General features: G+C 63.2%; 4 protein-coding genes across 4 annotated transcripts; 2 read left to right on the top strand and 2 right to left on the bottom strand.

Annotated features, from left to right (window-relative positions):
• Nucleotides 1-1,072: 1,072 nt before the first annotated feature.
• Nucleotides 1,073-3,179, top strand: EMIHUDRAFT_252064 (hypothetical protein; the record flags this gene model as incomplete). Its single annotated transcript, XM_005789841.1, has 4 exons — nucleotides 1,073-1,109; nucleotides 1,191-1,315; nucleotides 1,938-1,988; nucleotides 2,055-3,179. 4 exons carry the CDS (start codon nucleotides 1,073-1,075, stop codon nucleotides 3,177-3,179), a joined length of 1,338 nt encoding a protein of 445 aa, XP_005789898.1.
• A 471-nt stretch (nucleotides 3,180-3,650) lies between these two features.
• Nucleotides 3,651-4,348, bottom strand: EMIHUDRAFT_122375 (hypothetical protein; the record flags this gene model as incomplete). Its single annotated transcript, XM_005789840.1, has 2 exons — nucleotides 3,651-3,976; nucleotides 4,048-4,348. 2 exons carry the CDS (start codon nucleotides 4,346-4,348, stop codon nucleotides 3,651-3,653), a joined length of 627 nt encoding a protein of 208 aa, XP_005789897.1.
• Nucleotides 4,349-4,859: 511 nt separating this feature from the next.
• EMIHUDRAFT_122374 (Hypothetical protein) lies at nucleotides 4,860-5,573 on the bottom strand (the record flags this gene model as incomplete). The annotated part of the gene is made up of 1 exon (XM_005789839.1): nucleotides 4,860-5,573. One exon carries the CDS (start codon nucleotides 5,571-5,573, stop codon nucleotides 4,860-4,862), a length of 714 nt encoding a protein of 237 aa, XP_005789896.1.
• Nucleotides 5,574-6,015: 442 nt separating this feature from the next.
• Nucleotides 6,016-7,466, top strand: EMIHUDRAFT_446964 (hypothetical protein). Its single transcript, XM_005789838.1, has 6 exons — nucleotides 6,016-6,352; nucleotides 6,428-6,490; nucleotides 6,579-6,665; nucleotides 6,777-6,966; nucleotides 7,040-7,309; nucleotides 7,403-7,466. The coding sequence occupies exons 1-5, from the start codon at nucleotides 6,196-6,198 to the stop codon at nucleotides 7,188-7,190; spliced, it is 648 nt and encodes a 215-aa protein (XP_005789895.1). The 5' UTR covers nucleotides 6,016-6,195; the 3' UTR covers nucleotides 7,191-7,309; nucleotides 7,403-7,466.
• Nucleotides 7,467-8,957: the final 1,491 nt, after the last annotated feature.

Raw genomic sequence — 8,957 nt, 5'->3', positions numbered from 1 at the left:
GGGCCGCCTTCGAACGTGAAGGGGGACGGCCTCATGCCGCCTCACCGCGCGACGCGGCGGCCGGCCGCCACCTCAAAGGAGGCCTCTCGCGCTCAAAATACGTGCGAGGCACCTGCCGAAGGGGGTGGGGTGGTCGGGCGGTCTAGGGGAAGGCGTCTCCGGTGGGTGGGCGCCGCTCCTACAGCGCGCGGGGCGGGGAGGCCGACTGCGGCGGTGATACGGTCGCGCGCGCGGGGCGTGGAGGGCCAGGGAGGTGGAATCCGGGGCGGCGGAACCTTCCGATTTTTGACGTGATTAACTAGCCCGAGGCTGGCCGGAGAGGATTGAGCCGTGCGATTTTTGTTTTTCCGTTGCTCCAGCCGGCCAGCCGTGCCTACGGCGAGAAAAGGAGCGTCCGACCCGGTCCGATCTCGCGCTCCAGCGGGAACGCCGAGCGCCTCGGACGCCAAGCGGAAACGGCGTTCCGAGGCGGGGCGCGGTGGCGATCACCGGTCGGCGCCTTCGCGGCCGGCCGGCCCGGTGGGTTGCCACGGCACATGCGCCGCGCGCCGTCGCCAGGCCCCGCCGCCGCCCCGCCAGAGCAGCGGCGAGATGGGAGGCGGTCGGCGGGTACCATCGGCTCTTGAGCGAGCTTTCAGCTCACTTTGACGACGCTAGGAAAATCAATTCGTGGAATCCAGTCCGAGATGCAGTGAGGCGGAGCCTACCCTGCCACGATGTCTCAAATATGAGGGGTTTTGACTCCTACCGGCTCCTGACGCTATCCCTGGCAGCTCTAATGGCCAGGGTCAGTAGTGTTGTGATAGATGGTGCCCATACTAGCGCAGGAGCTGCCACACTCGCCCGGACCGTCCCCTTCTGGGGCCGGTTCCGCAGCCCGCGAGAGCCGACAGCGGGGCCGAGGGGCCGTGCCGCAGGTGCCTACTGCCGAGTGCCACAAACACTGCGCCGTCCCGCCATCACCTACAGGCTGTCTTGTGGGATGGTTGGGATGTCCAAACGCCACCATCTTGGCTCTTGCGACCTCAAACCCTCGAGCTGTATGGGTGGTCCTGACGTCGACAGACGCCCGATGACCACGGTGAAGCTGAGCCGGAACGAGTCGACAAGTCTCGCCTGAGCCCGTGGCGGTCGCCGGCTGAGTCGCCGTGCACGGGCCGGTACCTCAGGCGTCACCTCCGCAGCCTCAGGTCTCAAACTCCACCACCTCCGCCGGGACGCCGTCGGTGGCACGCTCGGCGGCGAGTTTGTTGCAGCCCCACAGCGAGCAAGGCGTCGAGCCTTTTCGGTCTGGTCGGTCGGCCGCACTCACTGGGTGCCAGGGAGTGCGGCCGAAACGCGAGCGGTGCTTCCTGGCAGCGCGCGCCGGCTGTGGGGCTGCAACAAACTCGAGACACGCTTTTTGGGACATTTTCGACGCTTTTGGCCCATATATTCGTGCAACAACCCCTGTGGGGGGCCGAGCCGCCTCGGGGTGGCGGGCGGGCGGGCGTTTTGAAAAAATAAAATATTCTTAGCTTCAAGCCCCCCTCCGAGACTAGGGACAGAACCCACCCGTACACAGGAGAGATGGGACTGCGCCTCGCCCCCACTTGCCCTGACTGCACAGGATAGCGTGCCCCGAAGACGGCGACACATAGTGGGGGACACTGCGCAAGGAGGGGGTGCGAAAGCTCATTGGGGTGCTAGGTGGGACCATGAGGGGGGGTGGGCGGGGTCCTGTGGGGGTGAAATGTTGCGCGGCGAATTCGAACCTACCCCCTCGCCGCGCCGATCCTCACGCGGAGGGTAAAACCCTGTGGGACAAAACCCCCCTGCGGGCGGGCGTTTTGAAAAACAGAAAACAGAAAACAAAAACAGAAAACAGAAAACAAGAGGGGGCCCGGGGCCCAGGCCCCCCACTGGGAGTAGAAAATACGCCCAGGGCCGCCAAGCAGGAGCAGATCAATTCTGCGAAGACTCAGACCAACATCACGGCGCGCTTGCGGGTGCCACCGAGGCCTGTCGAAGGTGACAGCGCCAAGGGCACCAGTCCTAGACATCGCTTTGCTGAGGTTGCAAGCCGAGCTGCAAAAGCAGCCAAGACGTCGTCAGAAGATGGAAGTAAGCACGGTGGAAGCAAGCATGGTGCAAACGCTTATGCACCCGCCGCCGACGAGAAGGACGACGAGGGCAGTGCCGAGGCGACGGCAGCCACCGATCTCCGTTCCAAGGAACGGAAACATCCCTCGGGAGCGAAATTTGCCTTCTCGCCGCTGTCCGTCTTCGGAGGTGTTTCTGCAACCGAGGCGCGCAGGCTGCGCATCGCGCCTGATCGTGTTGGCCTCGTCCACGCCCGCCTCTGCCGCATGCTCACGGAGCGCCGCTTCAACGGCGGCCTCGCCGTCGACCCGCCTGTCTTTTCCCGTGTGTACCAGGCGCTTTCGGAGGGGATGGTGGCCTTTGCGCAGGCGCGCAAGGTGGAGGACACCCCCTTCCCCTTCCCGTACGCGCAAATGGTGGCAACGATGCTTTTGCTGCTTATTCCGATTGTCCCTCTCGTGACCGTTGCCAAAGTCGGGCACTTTGAAGACGAATGGGGGACTTCGGAGATCGACCAGCTGGCTAAGATCGAGGGGGCGTTCCCTTACTCGATGTGGGTCTGCTCAATGATCCTCGGCCCAGCCCTCTCCTTCGTCACGATCCTCTCCTACTTTGGGCTCAACGAGGTGGCGCGCGACATGGAGGAGCCCTTCCTCTACCCGCCCAACGACCTGCCGTGCGCAACCTTTCAGGACGACTTCAATATGCGGCTCATGTCCATCCTGCAGGCAGTGTGCACTGGAGAGGGCCCCGCTGGCGAGCAGCTGTCCATGGACGAGGACGACGCGGACACGGTTGCTACTGCGAGCGCCGTGGTGGACTTTGCTCGAGCGGCGGCGCAGCCACTTGCGTGGGGCGACTTTGCAGGCTCTGCGTCTGGCCGGAAGTCGTCAAAGACGGAGGTCAAACTGCCCAGGACCACATCAGTGGGAGCGATTCCCAGTACTGCTTCCGCCATTTGGAGCTCCATCACGCCGCGCAGCGGGGAGTCGCGTCTGACGACGGAGGAGTCGCTCGCCCGCGTTCAAAGAGCATTCCGCCGCCGCAACAAAGCGAAGAAGGCCCGGCACTCCAACCGGGACCTCATTCTTCACTAGGCAGAGCGGTGCTAGGAAACATAGGTGCTATAGGGACGCGTCTCAGCATGGACCATGGGTTGCATGTGCCCAAAATGCAGGTGCAGCGCTAACATACTGTACGTTCTTCTCTCTTATATTAGGAAAGGTGTGTGTAGAGAGCCGTAGCCCGTACTCTCTCTTCACCCTTTTCAGAGTCTCTTCTACCCCGGACCGGGGCGCGGGCAGGGGGAAAGGGGAGAAGGGTAGTGGGGAACTGGGGAATGAGCGAGAGATACTCTAGTGAAACGGCCCCGTCGCCGTGTGTACTCCCTCTAAAGTCTAATGACTAATCTCTATATAGAGAGTAGTTATAGACGCGGGTTGAGAGAAGAACACTCGTGTGATGTACATGGCGACATACAACCGCATCTCCCTGTACCACAACTCGTCACCAACCACCATCCACACACGCATCTCCACTCACCTTGACTCTCCATCTCGAGCCTAGTATCACCTGTTCCCCATGCCGAGCGCCGTTCGCAGCGCCGAGTAGGTGAGATAGCCGCTCCGCAGCTCGGATCGAGAGACCGCGCCGTCTGCGTTGATATCGAGCATCTGCCAGATTGCGTCGGCCGTGCAGCGGTACTTGGGGTCGCCGTAGCCGTTGCCCTTCAGGTATGCGGCCAGCTCCGACCTGGAGATCGCGCCGTCGCCGTTTGCGTCGAGCGCATCAAAGACGGCATCCGCAGCAGACAGGCTCAGTCCCAGGGCGGCACGCAGCGCGGGATCGTCGTACCGCCTGAAGCTCTCGCGCAGCTCCTCGGGCGAGATTTCGCCTGTGGCGCAACGCAGTGTGAAATCTCATCTCCGTGCCATCATCTCACCGGGTGTTTAACGGAGAGGGCACCGTCGCGATTTAGGTCGAGCATGTCAACCACATGCTCGATAGCGCCCGTCGCATACCCCAAGCTGCCGAGGTGGTTGGAGAGCTCCTCGAAGGATATGAGCCCGTCACAATTCTCGTCGATGCTACGAAAGAAGGCATCCGCCTCGGCGTCCACGGTGTCGGCGTCGGCGGCAACAGCCGCGGCCGCTCTGGCCGCCACAGCCTGCCTCCCGGACACCAGCTTCGGCAGCGCGCTACGATACGGCGCCCATGCTGTCAGGGAAAGAACGAGTGGCAGAAGCATGGGAGGAGCGAGAAGCATGGTCGGGTCGGAGCGAGGCAGAGAGAGGGGGTGGTTTACAGGATTTTTCCGCCGCGAATTTTTCTTTTTCTCTGTGAACACCCCCCTGCGCTCGGGCCTTCTAGGCCCGCGGGTAGTTTCCCCCCATCCCTAGGGCCTCCAGGGCTCGCTCGCACCTCAACCTCTCACAGACCAGCGCACACTCAGCGCCAAAGCGCCATTATAGGACGTATTTTCTTCTCAATAACAAAGGCTGTGAACGGACCGTTGGACAGAGGCTTTTGTTCGTAGAGGGAGGTAGAAAAAATGAGGGGCCCCGCGAGAAGTCAAAAGAGAAAAGTGAGGACCGGCGGACCGGGTTGGGGGCTTGGGGGCCGCGGAGATCCGGAGATGCGTTGGGCCAACCGCCGCCCCCCCCCGCCCGCGCCCCCCGGCCCCCGCAGTGTCCAAGTGCTCCAAGCACCAAGGACAAAAGTGAAGGAGGGGGGACCGAGGGATTTGGGGACCAAAAACACTCTCCGCGCCCGGCGCATCACACCACAGAGTGCAGCCGCCACCCATGCTCCACCTCATCCCGCGCCCCTCCGCCTCCGCCGCCGTCCTCGCCCTCGCCTTTGCCCGAGGCTTCCTCGCCGGTGGGTGGCGTGACCACGCCCGAAAACACCCAGGTCGACTTCTGCTCCCTCGCGCTTCCGTCAAAGGGCGGCAGCGGCTGCTCCGAGTGGCAATCGAGGATGGTGTACCGCTCCTGCACCTCGTAGCTCACGTGTAGCAAGCACGAGCCTGCCGGCGTCTCGCTGTCGCTCTGCAGGATCTGGGCGCGGCTCAGACGGCACGAGATCATCTGAAAGTCGGACTCGTCGCCGGCCAGGTCCACCCGCTGGGCATTCCGCGCCATGTCCTCCATGGTCGCCTGCATCGCGTCGAGGCACTGCTCCGAGACCAGCGGCTCGAGCACTGGCCAGTCGCGATTATACATCGCCCGCAGCACGACGGGGTAGGCGCCGGACGCACCGCGAAGGAAGTCCTCAAGGTCAAGCCCGTGAAGCATGCGCAGCGTCAGCCACAGCTCTGCGCGCCGCCAGACGGGCAGGCCCGGGTCGATGAGTGTGGAGTCGGCCATCCACGCGTCGACCGTTTCTGGCGGTGCGAGCGGCCGCGGCGGATCCGAGCTGCCGCGGCCCCAGAAGATCCGCCGCGAGGTGGCGGCCTGAGCCAGCCGAATCGGACGCGCGCTCCGCAGCATGGAGATGGCGTCGCGTCCCTTGCGCGAGCTCAAGGACGCCTCTCTCACAGCAGACAACCTCACCAGCAAGAAAAGAGAAATGAAACTCACGGGTGTGTGGCAGCCACGCTGTTGGCCGCTTTGTGTATCTCGAGACCTCGAGAGAAGGCCGCCCGAGGGCCCAAGTCAAAAATTGGCTTTCTTTTGGCGGGCAAGCCACACTGGCTTTCTCCCTGACAAGCGATCCCACGACAGCGATTGTGGGATGATCGGGAAGAAAAGAGGCCCCCCCGGACCGGAAAAAGAAAAAAAGTCGTAACACCGTCGGCCTCCACGGCGACCCCACGCGCTGCGTCGGGCACCCCAACACGCGGCGCCGCTGGCTACGATGCTCACGACGTGGTGGGAGATGCGTGTTCCGGCGGCCCTTGCGCCGCGGCTAAAGCTGCCGCCCTCTCCCGTACCGACCGACAGCAGCCTCAGCGATGGCTGGGAGTTGGTGGTTGTGCCGCTCGGGGCTGCTTGGCTTGTGGGAGTGGCATGGCTGGTGAGCAGCGCCCTCGTCCGTAAGCTGTGCAGGAAGAATCCCTCGTGGACGTCGACCGACGAATTCGGGCTGCCTCTCTACCTCTGCGCCTCGCATATGTGGACGCAGATCATGGTCCTGCCCGCGATCTTTTTGCTCTCGCTCGCGTGTGCCAACTACTCAATCTCGGGGTGGGTCGACACAGCTTCGTCCACCTGGTTCACCGCCAACGGGCAGCGCTTCTGGGACTGGTGCTTCTTCTACGTCTTTGGCGGTGCGACGCATGAGTCGCCACACAGATGCAGACCGGGGCGGTCGCCTGCACCCTCTCCTGCCCTGCCGGCCTCAGGCTACATGGTGGAGGACCTCATCGTCTTCCGGCTCGGCCCGATGCTGCTCCTCCACCACATCGGCGCGTCCGCAGCGACCTCCCTCCCCCGCCGCGGCGCCCCTCACTGCCCTCCGCCCTCTCCTCCCCCCCCTCCCTCCCCACCCCGCAGGCTGCCTCGCCGGGCTCATGTTTGCCTTTGTCGTCTGCCCCGCCGGCTGGCCGTACTTCTCAGCAGGCGCCGTCGCGTTCGAGTTCGGTGCGCCGCCCAGACGGCCAGCCGCCCTCGAGACCTTGCTCGACGGAGACGCGGCTCTGACGGAAGGGCTCTGACGGGAGGCGCCCCCCCCTCCGCCCCCGTCTCTCGTAGGGTCCGCGCTCCTAAACCTCTACTGCCTCTACCCGCACAGCCGCTACGTGCTGTGGGCCTACGCCTCGTCGATGACCTGCTCCAACGCGGCGGCCGGCCTCTGCTGCGCGGCGATGGTCCTCTCGCAGCCCTCCGCCGCCATCGGCGCAAAGGCCTTCTCCGCGACGCTGACCGGCACCTTCATCCTGCTGTGCGTGCGCACAGCGGCGGCGGCGGGCCTGCCGTCGCCGGCCCTCTCACCCCCCGAGCTCTTCGGTCGGCAGGCGCCAGAAGACGTGCAACGACTACGTGCGCAAGCACCGCCGCGCTGCTCGCGCGCGCCGCAAGGAGGGCGGGGGCGGCCACCAGCGCCGCCGCCGCTGGCTCTCTCTTCCGTGGCGCCGGGCACCGTCTGCGGCGTGCAAATCCACCTGAGCTGGTGTGCTCGATTACGCCCTCGCGGGGCGCTTGCGGTGTGCCACACTAGGAGTGGGCCTCGCGAAGCCGGGGCGAGTTGCGAAATCGTCACCCCCGTCCGGCGCGAATATTGAATACTCTTTGTCTTTCTGGCCGCGTCCCTCCCCCTTGATCTTCTGCATTCCTCTTTTACATACATACATAAATAAAAACGGACACCTCTCTAATATTCAATATAACACTTGACACATGTGTTAAGTTCGTCTAGTAGTTCATGTAGTCTAGTGGCTGTTTTGTGGCATTGACATATATGGGCATTGAGTTTGGGCGACAGGGCATCACCCCTCTTCTAGACAACCGTTCACACGCTCCAGCCGCTCTCCAGTACAAGGAAGAGCCGTTGGAAGGTTCCGACTTCCGTTCAGGTTCACGCCGCCGCGGCCCGGGCGCGCGGCGAGGCCGGAGCGGTGCGAGACCAGATGAGCGCGGTGAGGAGAGCCCCATTTTTGCGAGATCGGCGCTCGCCGAGGATACTGTCGAGGCCATCGCGCACATCGGCGGACGGCGCGCTTTTCTTGCGACCTCTCACAGCACACGGCGAAGTGGCGTAAGAGCCTGAGCCCTGGCCTCGACACCTCGACACCAAACCTCGACACCGACTCGACACCTCGACACCCCATGCCAACTCGACCAACTCGACACCCCTCGACACCCCTCGACACCCCTCGACACCATCTAGGCTAGGACCATGCTCGTCCGTGTCAAGGTGCCAAACTCGACACCTCGACACCCCTCGACACCGCTCGACACCGCTCGACACCGCTCGACACCACCTCGACACCTCTGATGATCCTAACACAGCAAGCCGTGTCGGCCCGTAAAAGGCAGATCGTTTCAGTCCTTTCGTTCGAGAGGTATTTTCACTCACCCAGTTGCAACAATCAACTCTAGACCCCGTCAACTCAGAGTGTCAACCACGACTCCCGACACGGGAACACTGCACCTCATTCAGCCACAGACGCCGCAGCGGCCGGGCGTGTCCTCTGAGCTCTGTCCTGACTTGACACGCGGCGACGGCGACTGAGCAGCCTGCGAGCTCACTGCCCTGCCTTGATTCCTTCGGACCACTAAACCGCTCTACCTATCCCATCCATTACCGTGCCCCATGTTCACGTGCGGCCGTTTTACCAGGCGCCCAACCGACGGCCGCGCCGCGATTTACTCTCGGCGTTCGCCTCTCGCCCTGCTGCAGCATCCGTTCCCATCTCTGGCTGCCGTTCGCCGAGCGCCTCCTCAAAGCATGCGAGAATCTCGTCGCTCTGAAGGTCAGCCTCGAGCACGTCGTCGGCAGCGCGGATGCTCGCCCGGCCGGTCGGCCCTCGAGACCTCACAGTGGCGGCCGCCTCTGACAGCGGCGCAGCCTCCCAAGCTGGCCACGCATCATGCTGCGCTTCGCGGCAATCGCGTAACGGGAGGCTCGCTGGCTTTTTGTGGCTTTTTGGACGGCTTTTTTGGATTCTCCCGCCCTCCAACCCCTCTCTTGGATTTTTTTTGTATTTTCAGTGTAACTACTTTTTACATAGGTTTGTTGTTGGCAAGTCAACGTTTAGCTTACTGGGAGAAAAGAAAGTATCTCAGTGTATGTAGCTAAACGGAACTCCCGTCAGGAACATTTTGGTGGCAAAACGGCCTCACTCACGCCCGTTGCACCCACAGACACCGCCGGCACGCACTCCCACTTCACACATGCTCAAACACAACCCCACCAAAGCACAGCCCTGATCA

Source organism: Emiliania huxleyi (assembly GCF_000372725.1).
Source record: "Emiliania huxleyi CCMP1516 chromosome Unknown EMIHUscaffold_1240, whole genome shotgun sequence".
In the NCBI taxonomy this organism is placed as follows: domain Eukaryota; phylum Haptophyta; order Isochrysidales; family Noelaerhabdaceae; genus Emiliania; species Emiliania huxleyi.
Note: the sequence above shows the minus strand (reverse complement) of the source record. Positions and strands in the feature narration are given on the sequence as shown.

Bases quoted from the DNA above. Each gene is read 5' to 3' on its own strand.
- EMIHUDRAFT_446964 (XM_005789838.1), top strand. From the start codon at position 6,196: ATGTGGACGCAGATCATGGTCCTGCCCGCGATCTTTTTGCTCTCGCTC. The intron at 6,353-6,427 runs GTGCGACGCATG...TGCCGGCCTCAG, and splicing joins CTTCTTCTACGTCTTTGGCG to GCTACATGGTGGAGGACCTC. The intron at 6,967-7,039 runs GTGCGTGCGCAC...TTCGGTCGGCAG, and splicing joins ACCGGCACCTTCATCCTGCT to GCGCCAGAAGACGTGCAACG.